This window comes from Hyalella azteca, unplaced genomic scaffold (genome assembly GCF_000764305.2).
Source record: "Hyalella azteca isolate HAZT.00-mixed unplaced genomic scaffold, Hazt_2.0.2 contig3643, whole genome shotgun sequence".
In the NCBI taxonomy this organism is placed as follows: Eukaryota; Metazoa; Arthropoda; class Malacostraca; order Amphipoda; family Hyalellidae; genus Hyalella; species Hyalella azteca.
Window position 1 is genome coordinate 9,488 of NW_025933885.1, and position 14,063 is coordinate 23,550.

The following is a 14,063-nucleotide window of genomic DNA, read 5'->3' on the forward strand; positions in this document are numbered from 1 at the left end:
ATCATGTACACGCACCTAATCATGTACACGCACCTAATCATGTACACGCACCTAATCATGTACACGCACCTAATCATGTACACGCACCCAATCATGTACACGCACCTAATCATGTACACGCACCTAACAATATACACCTAACAATGTACACACACCTGATCATGGCTTGGCTCATCTCCTCGAGGGCATCATTAGGGGGCCGCCCTGGGGGCGCGGGGTCGCTGTCAAAGATGACCTGGGCACAAGGGAACTTCCAGAGCTCAAAGTCAGGGAAGATGGGCAGCTCCTCGAGGGCCGTCACGCCAGGCTTGCTGTAGTGCTCCATCAGCGGCACCTTGGCTGCCTCGAACGTCTGCTCTATTGCCTCCAGCTGACTCTCCCGGTCCGTGTATGTCGGCTCTTCCATCTGCCAGGTTACAATATTATTCATACGGGGCGTGGTGGAATAGTACGTGTGGTGATATACGGGGGCGTGGTAGAGAGGAACTGGTGGTGATATACAGGGGCGTGGTAGCGAGGAACTGGGGGTGATATTCATACATGAAATGATCAAGTACAATATTTCAGTCATAGTTGAATGTTGCCATCTTAGCCTTGCGGCGACTGTAGCCCACCTTAGCCTTGCATTGACTGTAGCCCACCTTAGCCTTGCATTGACTGTAGCCCACCTTAGCCTTGCGGCGACTGTAGCCCACCTTAGCCTTGCGGCGACTGTAGCCCACCTTAGCTTTGCGGCGACTGTAGCCCACCTTAGCTTTGCGGCGACTGTAGCCCACCTTAGCTTTGCGGCGACTGTAGCCCACTGTAGCCTCGATCTTGTCATTGTTGGTGGGTTGGTAGCGGGTGAGCTCCGTGCTGATATACTCCGTGCGCCGTAGCCATGACACGTTCACGTGGCTGTGCCGGGACTTCTTGGCCGCCTGCCGCAAAACGGGGGGTTAGAGGGGTGGAATTGCGGGGTTAGGAGATCATAAAAGGACATGGGTGACATGATGCCCAGGTATACCTGGGAGTGATGGGTGCATGGGGGTGACAAAGGATAAGGAGATTAGAGATAACATGGGAGTAACAGGGGTTCAGAGAGGCACGGGGGTTAGGGGGAAATGAGGGTCAGGAGGGCCTTGGAGGCAAGAGGAACATGAGACACGACACTTGTAAGAGGCAGTAGCGGGACTTCTTAAAACCACAGCCTCAACTACTTGACCACAAACTAACCCCGGGCATGAGCGTCAATCGCCCAGCATAGTAACCCCATGGATGGGCAGTAAACAGCGTCCACCTTAACATCTTCAACCTCATCCCTCAAGCCTCGACAAGTCTTCCGCGATGCTCTTCAGATTTGAATAGCATTCTTATCTTCACGGGAGACTTTAATGTTAACTGCGTCACATGGTTATCCTACACAGAAACAAGAGAACAAGAGAGAACCAACCCGCCTTCCCTCCCTCGGACCTGCATCCCCTCATCCGACCTTCCCACCCTCAGATCTCACCATCATCCCCCACCTGAACCAAGCATATCCGTACATAATTTCTGAGGTGAGCTCCTCCAATCTTCTTTTGCCATCGACTTTCCCCTCACAGGGAGTCAGTTTGAGACACCAACTTGCAGCCTTCTCCTAACAGGCGGCATTTAGCTGCCGGATTTTACTCGGAGATTTGCCTACCCGCTGTAGAATCCGCCGGATTTGTCTACCCCACTCGCTAAGACTGCCGAGATCAACTGGCGGCCCCAACACCTATGACATCTCCTCGGCATCTTGTACATTTAGGGTTGAACGCTCATCGAACGTCCGATCAGCTTGAGCCTCCTTCGTCCACTGCTTCAGCCACCCCGTCCCTGACCATCGGCGCATGAAACCAGGAGCGACCACACCCCCCCGTAATCTCCCTCTGACCATCGCAGTGGCTCCCCAGATGGTCGATAACAGCATTTACCACGCTGCTACTTTTTGTACAAAAACCTCGTCTGAATTTCAGGCCACTGACGCTGCGACCACGCCATTTCCGACCTACTGGTAACTACCACCGTTCCAACCACAGGGAACACAGTTCCTGCCTGCCCCTTTGACCCACCTGTGGGGCGTGGGTGTCGTCCTCCATGAGGCGCTCATCGTGAGGGTGCAGTAGCTGTCTCTTATACACATCTAGATGTGTATAAGAGACAGCTTTTCCTTTACCGTCAAACTGGTTCTCCTTTCACTCAGTTTATTTACCCACTTATCTAAACGCCTTTTTTTGTTACAGCTGTGAAAAGCGATTAGATAAGTTATGCATTGAGCTGCTTGAGCAGCTGTAAGTAATTTGTGATGAATCCCCCCAAGCGTATCTATACCCAGATAAAAAAATTTAAAACTTGTAAGAATCGGCCTTCAACAAATGACAAAAAATACTGTATGTAATAAGCGAGTAGATGGCGTTACTTCCTTTACGATTTGAGGCGAGTCTACTGGGAATTTGGATAAAACAAGAATAATTAATTAACTGTTGTATGAGAACTGAGGAAAGTTTTAGGGGAAGGAACGAACCCAAATGTCAACCTACTAGAAACTTTAGTCGTCAACCCCATGTCTTGTACCTAGAGTCCAATGGAACTATTACAAGTTCAATAAACATATTTTATTTGTGAAATCTATCAATTGAACAGTAATTAAAATCTCCTTAATCTAGGAACGCTTGTCTCTTTGAACCTCACGTCACTGAGCAACACGGAAGCAAACACTGTAATCGCGTCGAGCGTAACTTCAACATTTTAACCGTGAAGCAAACGAGTTATAAATATAAAATTAATTGAGAAACACGCTCTTAAAATCAATACTCAAAATATTTGCAATACCAAAATGATTCATGCATAATTTCTATTCTAATGAGCGATATTCAATATTTACAGAGATTTCAATTCTATATCAAATGTCGGATTTTTTGGCGAGTTCCAAGGTTTTAGTTCTTATATTGCAAGTGAAATAGAGAATCTAACGCCAAAGTTGAACAATAACTCCCAGTTGAATAGNAGGTATTAAGGACTGCATGGAAGGTATTAAGGACTGCATGGAAGGTATCAAGGACTGCATGGAAGGTATTAAGGACTGCATGGAAGGTATTAAGGACAGCATGGAAGGTATTAAGGACTGCATGGAAGGTATTAAGGACTGCATGGAAGGTATTAAGTACTGCATGGAAGGTATTAAGGACTGCATGGAAGGTATTAAGGACGGCAGGGAAGTGGTGTAAAAATATTCATTTATCAAAATATCAGGATTACATTGGGGACATATAAGTATACAGAGGGAATGCAGGACTACACTGAGGAGATGTAGGACAATACTGGGGAGATGTAGGACAACACTGAAGGAATGTAGGACTACACTGAGGAGATGTAGCTATAATGATAACTGACTACACTGATGTGTAATCAATGATGTACAGAAAACACTTTCACCTCTTCAACTGTTGAGCCTCAGGGAGCAGGCTGCATGAAAACATAATGTCAGGATTAGTTGATGGAAGGAATAGGCTGGCAGTACACCTGACAAGCTCGACTACTTCTGATTGATTCTCCACAGCACCAAAATAAATATCATGGATATAAGAATATAGCACAAGGAAATTTAGAAGAGAATAATTCTTTTCTTGCTGCTACCTCCCCCAGCACTAGACTCTCATGAGCATTTCAGTCAATCACAACTCACTAAAGTTACACAAATAAAGATACAACAAGACCACAAGTCAAAATAATATTATACAATTGATCATCTAACTACATCACCACCTAAAAATGTGGTTCATTTAAACAATCAACTAAACCACAACTGACTGAAATGCTTTAAAATGTTAAACAAGGCCCCAGCTTAGTCTTGTTCCAGGTAAGAACCAATTGACAAATGAAACAAACCAATCAAATACATGCTATTACTTCAACAAATACCTTCCACTGGCAGCATCAGGGAAGCATAGCAAACCTTATCTTTTACAACATAATTAACATAATCATCTACTGTCTAATAAACTATTATAATTATTATTCTGTGTGAGCAGCAAGAAGTGCTTGCCTCCGTAAACTGTAGAAAACTCACTTCCTTTCTCCAGTCCTGACCCGCTTGTCCCGCTCCTGCGGGTGAGGAGCGTTTACTGTTGGAGGCATTACAGTTGTTCCCTTGATGACTCAAACAACAGGCGGTCAAGGCATTAAAGGAGTGTTATCTGAAAGGTAAATAACATTTGTTTCTTGTACAGCATGATGAAACTATTATTTTGAAATTAACCAAACTGCTTTCAGGAGTCATTACTTTATTATTACTAATTATTTTTCTTGACCATATTAATGCTACTTTGCAAATAAGTTGGCAGCTCAGAACCTTTTTCAACTTCTTGAAAAATTAATTCACAGCAAAAAAAATTTATAATACCTAGTTAAATTTTTGTCATTGTTGCAAAATTTATGTACTCAAGTCTCTAAAAAGAGTAAAAAATTATTTGGAAAATCAGATGATAGATATTTTTGTCAGCTGAGTGAGTTGACTCAAGCCTAAGAAAAGAAGCCATCATTATTAGAACCACAAAGCACTAGACATTCAGTAGATGAATTTATTCCTATATATTCAATCGTTGATTAAACTGAACAATCAAGGCACTAGATTTCAAATATATATAAATGTTTACCTACATAAAATATGCGACAGTGTGACTCAAGGTGTGTGGAGGCCAGAACTGTAAAATTTTATTGTATTAGGTTTTTTCTATCTTGCTTGATGTGTTTTGTGTGATAAAGTTTGTTTTTAGTGTGTAATAAGATCAAAATACTATTTACAACAATTTGTAAAAAAATAAGAAATTTAACATTAATAGCAATAAATTGTAACTAATTTTTCAAATCATTCAGCAAAATTTTTGTTGTCCTTGCTTTTTGCATCTACATGAACATGATGATTTTGCTATTTAGGCTAAAATTGACTGGTAGACTGACTATCAACACAGTTTAGAATAAAACAGAAACTAAAAACTAATAAAATGCCTGGTGTAATGCCACCTGCAACCACAGTGCTACAGCCAAGTAAGACAACTGCCAACCACTACCTAGTCAAGAAGTTCTGCAGTTGAAGGCTAGAAGTTCTGCAGTTGAAGGCTAGAAGTTCTGCATCACTAGTCAAGACCTACAGTTTGATTTGCCAAGTGAGCAGGGTTGGCGATTTTTTTTTTTACCACGTTTTTCTTAGCTCGCTTTCGTGTCTGTGATGATCAAATCTTGCAATCAATATTTCAAAACAAGTTTATATACCAATTTGTCATTTATAGTACATTTATACTAAACCATGAATAACAATACCTCAATATAAATTAAAGACTGCCACTCAATTTATTTAAATATATGAAAAAATCAAAAAAATCAAAAAAATCGAAAAAATAAAAAAAATCATGATTTTTTTTATAAAAAAATCAAGTGATTTAATAACATGATTTAATCATTTTGATTTAATCATTGCCAACCCTGCAAGTGAGGTTGGTCATTGTTATGAATAAATTGTCATTCTTGACTCATTCAAATGGGAGCTCTTCCCACATCCATCCTACAGTCCTGGCTAGCAACACAGCATTTTGATAACAAAGACTAGCTCCGGGCATGTGTCACTGAGTGGCTGAGATTGCAGGCAGCAGATTTTAGTGATGGAGGAATTTTGAAGCTTGTCGACAGCTACTATAATTGCCTTAATTTGTTCGGTGACTATGGAGAAAAGTTGCATTTTAGTCACACTATCAGATGTATAAATAATATATTTCTTCTAAACCTAGTTTTTGCTTTATTACATGCATTCCCTAGTTTCTGAATAGCCCTTGTATATTAATTTTCTTTATGGCAGTAGCACCTAGAAAATTTTTACAGATCAACTTCAATACATACTTGTAATCAGGGCTGGAGAAGTCCTTTTTTTCTGAAATATCGTGGCTCTAATATCATATAATTCAAGTACTAGTTATGAAATCTCATAGCTTGAATGTCATAAATTTTTGTTTGATTGAAAAAAAAACAGTGGTTTGCACATTGCATGATTGCAAACATGTCATTTCATAAAATTTTCCACTTTCACAATATGCATTACCGGTACTTTAATGTTCCAGCCAAAACATCCTGCAGAATGGAATCATCATAATGTAAACAAGTCAACTTAAATGTTTGTTAAAGATCTCGCATAATTGCGGTCACGTCAGACTGCATTAACATGTTGACTCCAAAGTGGTACATATGTGTACCACAAAATGGATTTTTCCAGGATGTGGTGGTACATAATTCAGGTTGCATAAAATCGGCCAAATCCGGGAACAAAAAAGGCCAAAAATGCCAATAATTCAATGTATACTAGTTTATTTGTAGGTTCTGCTATAAAAATTCCCTTTATTTTATTTTTGCAGTACTTAAAATTTAATTCAGAAGTACCCCTATCATAAACTTTAGCTGGCCAACGCAATTGTGAAAAACTAAATCGCAGAATTTGTCCAGAAAAAATGACCGTCTGGCAACCCTGTTTAAAAACAGTACCTACTACAAAAAATGGAATAATAGTACAAGATGAAGGAATCAGAGTCAAAGTGATAACACATGTTCAGCTTACAGTAAAGACAAATGTTATTGTTGCTATTTGACTTTTTTAGGGTAAAATTAGAGATTTGGGGTTAACACATGCATGGACGTTGTAAATAAATTCGTGCCTCAGAAATGGCTTTTCATGCCTGAGATAGTATGATTGAATGGCTGAGATATGGAATTCATGTGCTTGTGAGTTCCTTTAGAGTTTATACGCCTGGAAACGTGCAACAAATTATTGATTATTGTATTGTTATCGGGAGCTGAGCTTCCCTAAAAGTTTCAGAGCGCTAGCTAATGGGAAAGTTGGTGAAATATCGATTGCAAGATTTGATCATCATAGACACAAAAGCGAGCTAAGAAAAACGTGGTAAAATGGAATCACAGCTGACAAATCCATAAAACCAGGGCTCAAAAAAACAGTATATATGTAAAACCAGGGCTTGACTTCATTACATACTTGTTCAGTAGATACAAAATTTTGTGTCTAATGTCATACATTTTTTGTTTGATTGAAAAAATTGTGGTGTGGTTTCACAAAATTTTAAATTTCCACAATCCGCAGTATATATGCTCCCCAGTCCCCTTTCCTGCCAAAATAACATGCAGAACGTAATAACATCAACAAGTCAACCAAAATGTTTCCTTGAAAATCACGTAGTTGCGGTCACGTTAGAGTGATGAGACTGTATTATCACTTGTTCAGTTTCCACTTAAGTGACAAATGTTAGTGACTGTTTTTAGGGTAAAATTAGAGATGTGGGCCAACACATCATGCATGGGACTTTGTAAATAATAAGTTCAATGCTTGTAAAAAGCTTTTCACGGCCAAGATATATAGCCTAGTCAGTGGTTTCCGGTTAATTAAATGCCCCTATAGATTTCCACCCTGTCTAATTCACAGCTCAAAGAAATGGAATCATAGCTAGCAAACCCATAAAACCACTGCTCAAAAAATCCAGTCGCCCAGGCTGTAAAGTAGGGCCTTTCTGCTCGAGATATCAGCAACTTTTCAAGCCCTCCATCAGCCACCTTGACCTTAAATCGACCTTAAATCGGCGTCCATGGCTGATCAGAAACTATGGCTCGGGCAGCAATGACCGATCATAAATATAGATTGCTCGATCAACCCCGCTGTCACCGCGCGCATCTGTAGTTTGTTTGATTGCTTGTATCTGTCACCCGATCACAATGTGCATATGTCTGGCACGCCCAATGCTACTGCTGAAAAAACTTGTTAATCAATTGTGTTCTAACGCAATCCATTGTGTTCTAACGTGATCTATTGTGTTCTAACGAGATGTATTGTGTTCTAACGTAATCTTTTGTGTTCTAACGAGATCTATTGTGTTCTAACGTAATCAAGTGTGTTCTAACGTAATCAAGTGTGTTCTAACGTGATCTATTGTGTTCTAACGTGATCTATTGTGTTCTAACGTGATCTATTGTGTTCTAATGCGATCTATTGTGTTCTACCGTGATCTATTGTGTTCTGACGTGATCTATTGTGTTCTAACGTGATCTATTGTGTTCTAACGTGATCTATTGTGTTCTAATGCGATCTATTGTGTTCTAACGCGATCTATTGTGTTCTAACGCGATCTATTGTGTTCTAACTAATCAAATTCAAACTGACACTTTCTACTGCAATCAAAAGCATTCTAATGCAATCTAATGTAACCTAATGAAATCTAATGTACCCTAATTCAATTTGAAGCATTCTAATGCATTGCAATAAAATCTAGAGCAATTAAATAAAATCTCAATGCATTCTTACACATTCTAATTCTGTCTATTTAATTTTACTGAATTAGGTTGGCTTGAATTTGGCTGGAATGATTTGATTAGGGTTAAATTTGGTTGGGTTGAATTGAGTTAGGTGTGGTCAATTGGGTTGACTTAAGTTGGAACAAGTTAAATTGGTTTTGGTTGAATATGGTTTAATTGTGTTGAGTTTAATTGAATGTGGGTTGAATTGAGTTAGGCGGGGTTGAATAGGGTTGGGCTTAATTGGTTTTAGTTTAAATGGATTGGGTTGGGTTGAATTGGTTTTGGTTAGATTGGGTTGGGTTTGGTTAAATATGGTTAGGATGAATTGGGTTGGGTTGCATTGGGAAGGATTGGGTTGATTTGAATTGGGATCAATTGGGTTGGGTTGAATTGTATTGTATGTTGGGAGAGTTGGGCTTGGTTAGATTGTGTTGGGTTAAATTTGGTTAAGATAAATTGGGCTGGGTTGCATTGGGCAGGGTTGGTTTGATTTGAATTGGGATCAATTGGGTTAGGTTGAATTGGGTTGGGTTTGGTTAGATTGGGTTAAATTTGGTTAGGATGAATTGGGTTGGATTGCATTGGGAAGGATTGGGTTGATTTAAATTGGGATCAATTGGGTTGGGTTGAATTGGTTAGGGTTGTAATGGTTTGGTTAGGATTGCATTAGTTGGGTTTGGCTGATTCAGATTGGGTTGGGTTTGGTTGCATTAGGTTGGGTTCAGTTAGATTTGGTTGCGTTCAGTTAGATAAAAGTTGTTTGAATTTGGTTGAGAATTGAGTAAAGTTGAATTGGGTTCGCTTGGTTCAGGTGACTAGACTAATGATGTAGTCTGTTTATTTAAATGATTTATCACAAGCTGCTTTGTTATCCATTGTCAGTGCCGTGAGGCTTTCTCAAAGCAAGCACTCAAAAATACATGCACTTAGAACCATCGGAACTGTGCGCTAGATCAAGTAGTTATTCTGGTGGCCCTGAGGGCATATGCTTGGATGCTCATATATACTCGCACAGCAATCAGAACTGCATGCTACAGTGCATAGTTCAGGTGGCTATGGGCATGTATGCTTAGGTGCTCAAATGAAACTCTCACAGCCAGGAACTGCATGCAACAGCACATAGTTCATGTGTTTATGAGCATGTATGCTTGGGTGTTCAAATACAGTTCTCACAGCCATCGGAACTATGCACTACTACAACACATAGTTAGGATCAGCATGTAGATCAATATGGCGCATTGGTAATGATCGCAAATCACGATTTATGGAGCATAATTGGCGATCGGCATCCAGTGGCATCCACCTCGGCATCTTTGGTGCATGAAATTGGCATCCTCGACCTATGTTGTGCCATGCTTTACAGTCTGGCCAGTTGTGGCTAAGCCGTGGCTTGCAGGGTAGATATATTCCATCATGTCTGGTATACATAGAGGCAAACCAGTGATTTTAAGAATCAGTTCATTTTTTATTTTCTCATCTACTAACGATTTAAAACCATTTTATATGTATGATAATGCTGGTATCCATGATAGTTTGCTGGTCTACTTATAGGACTCAAAATTGATACTGAAAGAGAATAAAAAACTCTCTGCTTTGCCACTATGTGGTATGGGGTAAACACACCATATTCCAACACTGTAGGCAATTCCAACACCCCTCAATGTTTTCCTTTATATTAAGCTTGGTCTTAGTTCAACTCATGTGTAGATGGTTAAATAGTGACGTCGTACTAATGCGCGCAACTTCACTCACCATTGCAAGATTTCCGCAAAACACTAGGTCTAGCGGGGAAAATGTTAAGATCCGCGGAGCGAAAGTGCAAGTCAGCTACTGAGAACATTGAAACATGTATGAAAGTTGATAGTTGACCTTGCTTGACTAAATAGTGATAAACTGTTTGTGTAGAAAGAATATTATGGTTTGAGACTTTTAAATAAGTCTGTCAATATATTAGGAATCCTTTAAGTATACTTGTATTTGCTGATTTCAAGTGGCAAATAAATTAATTGATGATTGATTTAAGAGACGGTTTTAGACACATAAAAACTAATTCGGACACAGGGTGTCAGAATTACGACACACAGGGTGTCATATTGCAACACAGGGTGCCGGAATCACAAATTACAATTCTGATTTTTGAAGCGCTGTTGGAATTAGTCTTACAATATGCCGCATTTAGTCACACAGTACACACAGTGTAGGAATTCAGCGATTTTGTAGATTTGAATTCTAAAGGCTTTTATATAAATACATATGGAAAAAGTTTGTGACGTTTCATCATTGCTGGCACATAGTGTGGTGTTTTGAGAGTGACATAAACCAATCAGAACTCAAGTTGCGCATATGCCATACGGTGATCTATTTATAGCCATTTATTTCTTGCTATGTCCATAAGATGTCAGAGTATGGTGTGTTTACCCTAGTATAGTATCTTCAGTGTTGAAGAATAGGCCTGCCGCCTGGATAGGCCTGTTGTCAGTTCTTGTACTTTTCTTGACAAGCCAGCTTTTGTACTTTTCTTATTTGCACTTTTCATGTTTCATTTGAAATTCTCAACAGTATTGAAATCCATGTGGAAACATTAATTTCTATTATTTAGGAATTAAATGACTTAAAACAAGACTTTGAACCTTTGATAAGCACTTTTATTTTGATAATTTTTAAATTGCTAGCCCATTGATCCTTGGAACTTTTGTTGTTGTTTTTGACCAATGCTATCTAATTTTTATTTAGTAGGTACTCAGCGGGCGCTACCGCTACCGCTACACCTACTAGATTGTAACGGGCGCTACCGCTACCGCTACAGTAAAATGTAGCACGCTACATTAGCCGCTACAATGGCCAAAATTATTGGAAATCTCTAAATATTTATTATTCTGCTATTGGGATTTACTCATTAATGGTTTTTAAATAATATTTAATACTATTAAGGGGACCGGCTACCCTAAAAATCAGAAATTTTGGCTTTACCGCTTTCTTGACTCATTTTGTAGCTGCTGAAAAGGCGCGTCTAACGCAGTTTACGGCATGTCTGTGCGTGCTATAATTTTTGCGCAAGACAATTTTAAAAATATATATATGAACATTTTTTAACAATATGAACAAAGATTTATTTGAATTAAATCTGTATATATAAATCATTACTCTTGTTAATTACAAAGTGTTTGCACTCGTTTGAAAGCTACAAATGAGACGCGTTCAACAAAGCTACTACCATAGATGTACATACAATACTTTTTTGTGTAATGCAGTCTTGAATTTTTATAAAATGATCATTTGATATCATTATTGAAAAATAAATGGTATTTATATGTCATTATTTAGGTTAATTACAGAGTGTTTGCACTCGTTTGAAAGCTACAAACAAGACGCGTTTAACAAAGCTACTACCATGGATGTTCATGCAATAGTTTTTGCGTAATGCAGTTGTAAAGTTATGTAAAATGAATATTTTATATATATATTTATATATAAAAGTCCCATTTATAACCTATTATTCACGTTAAATTGAACATAAATAGGTCTAAAGACGCATGCTGGTACAGGGTGCACCACAGAAACTTACTTATTTGGAAAAATTCCTGTGCGGTTAGTTGGTCGGGTAGAAGGGCGAGAGGGGGTGCATCTGAAGGGGAAAGTTCCCAAGTTTGTTTCTCAAAGTTTCTCAAATAAATTTGCTGTAGTGCAAGAATTAACTGAATGCAATTTTGTTGCCCCTCAAAATGCATGTAAAATGCTGGTTGACAACCTGCCTGAAGACGCGGTTGTTTTTTTCAGTGGCAAGGCTCACTTCCACATTTCTGGCTGCGTTAACAAGCTAAACATGCGTTATTGATGTGGTGTAAATCCACGTGAGTTTCACCAGAAGCCACTTAACTGTGAGCGAGTTACTGTCTGGTGTGCGACATCGGTAATGGGAATAATTGGTCCTTATTTTTTAAAGAAAATGAACGAGCAGTTACCATTAATGGAGCTTGTTACAGGAACATGATCAATGGACTTTTTCTTCCAAGACTCGAAGAAATGAACTTTAGGAACGTGTGGTTTCAGCAAGATGGAGCCACAGCACACACAGCACAAGACTCGATGAATTTGTTGCGACAACATTTCCCCGACCGCCTCATCTCTCTCAGAGGATATTTACTACTGAAATGAAATAAAATAAGAATCTTTCCTCATCTTAGTTAAATTCTAAGTAAAATTGTAGGTACCTACAAAAGAAAAAACATTGCATTATTATTTTTGTAGCACAAAATTATTTCTAGAATTCTTACTTCTTCCGAATGTACAGGGTGCGCTAGAGAAACTTACTTATTTGAAAGGTCAATAAAAAAAAGTACTCCAATTATTGTTTTAAAAATTTTTTTTTTTTTGAGAATACAGTTTCCCAAATTTTTTTTTAATACAGTCTTGAAAATGACATCTCATAAATGACGGCCCCCATTGCGCATACACAGATGAAGTCGATTTTTGAAATTTTTATCCACTCAATGCAGCATATCAATCGGTATTTTGGCAATGACACTGCAAATGTTGTTCTTGCGGTGTGCTATGGTCCGTGGTTGATCCACTTAAACCAGAAATTTCAAATAACCCCATAAAGAGAAATCACATGGAGTCAAATCTGGAGAGCGTGGCAGCCATTGGAGATCGCCTCTGAGAGAGATGAGGCGGTCGGGGAAATGATGTCACAATAAATTCATTGAGTCTCGTGGTGTGTGTGCTGTGGCTCCATCTTGCTGAAACCACACGTTCCTAATGCTCATTTCTTTGAGTCTTGGAATAAAAAATTCCTAGATCATGTTCCTGTAATGAGCTCCATTAACGGTAACTGCGTGTTCGTTTTCATAAAAAGCAAGGACCAATTATTCCCATTACCGATGTCGCACATCACTCACATCAGACAGTAACTCGCTCACAGTTAAGTGGCTTCTGGTGAAACTCTCGTGGATTTACACCACACCAATAATGCATGTTTTGGCTGTTGATGCAGCAGGAAATGTGGAAGTGAGCCTCATCACTGAAAAAAAATGACCGCGTCTTTAGGCAGGTTGTCAACCAGCATTTTACATGCATTTTGACGGGCAACAAAATCGCATTCAGTTAATTCTTGCACAACAGCAAATTTATTTGAAAAACTTCGAGAAAAAAACTTGGGAACTTTCTCCTTCAGATGCACCCCTTCTCGCCTCTCTACCTGACCAACTAACCGCACAGGAGTTTTTTCAAATAAGCAGGGTTGGCAATGATTAAATCAAAATGATTAAATCATGTGATTAAATCACTTGATTTTTTATAAAAAAATCACGATTTTTTTGATTTTTTCGATTTTTTTTTTTTATTTTTTCATAAATTTCAATATATTGAGTGGCAGTCTTCAATTTATATTGAGGTATTGTTATTCATGGTTTGATATAAATGTACTATGAATGACAAATTGGTGTATAAACTTGTTGCCTTTAGTGTGTATTAGGTTCCAATAAATGGAATGTTTTTGGTACAGAGGCATCAAGTGTGCAATACATTGTATGTAGCTAGCAGCTCAGCTAATTCTTATAAGGCTATAAGTAGTCTAACTATTTGACTATTTGTTATATATTGATTACAATATACAATTTAAATGTGTTAGCTAGCTTATACATGGTGGGGCAGAACTTATTGAACAGTTTGAGGCAAAATAAAAGAGTAATGGAGGTACATAAAGAAGAAAGTTTATT

At 38.7% G+C, this 14,063-nt stretch overlaps 2 protein-coding genes across 2 annotated transcripts in view; both read right to left on the reverse strand.

Annotated features, from left to right (window-relative positions):
* The window catches only part of LOC108669566 (RNA polymerase II-associated factor 1 homolog), a 7,562-nt gene extending 3,323 nt beyond the window's left edge, over positions 1-4,239 (reverse strand). The window contains exons 1-4 of the mRNA XM_047879710.1: positions 4,073-4,239; positions 2,076-2,133; positions 777-920; positions 143-406 (exon numbers count right to left, since the gene is read on the reverse strand). Coding sequence (XP_047735666.1) covers positions 143-406; positions 777-920; positions 2,076-2,133; positions 4,073-4,140 — 534 coding nt within the window. The 5' untranslated portion in view covers positions 4,141-4,239. The remainder of the gene's footprint in view (positions 1-142; positions 407-776; positions 921-2,075; positions 2,134-4,072) is intronic.
* Positions 4,240-4,480: 241 nt separating this feature from the next.
* The window catches only part of LOC108669567 (E3 ubiquitin-protein ligase TRIP12), a 42,413-nt gene continuing 32,830 nt past the window's right edge, over positions 4,481-14,063 (reverse strand). The window contains exon 27 of the mRNA XM_047879711.1: positions 4,481-4,524. Coding sequence (XP_047735667.1) covers positions 4,481-4,524 — 44 coding nt within the window. The remainder of the gene's footprint in view (positions 4,525-14,063) is intronic.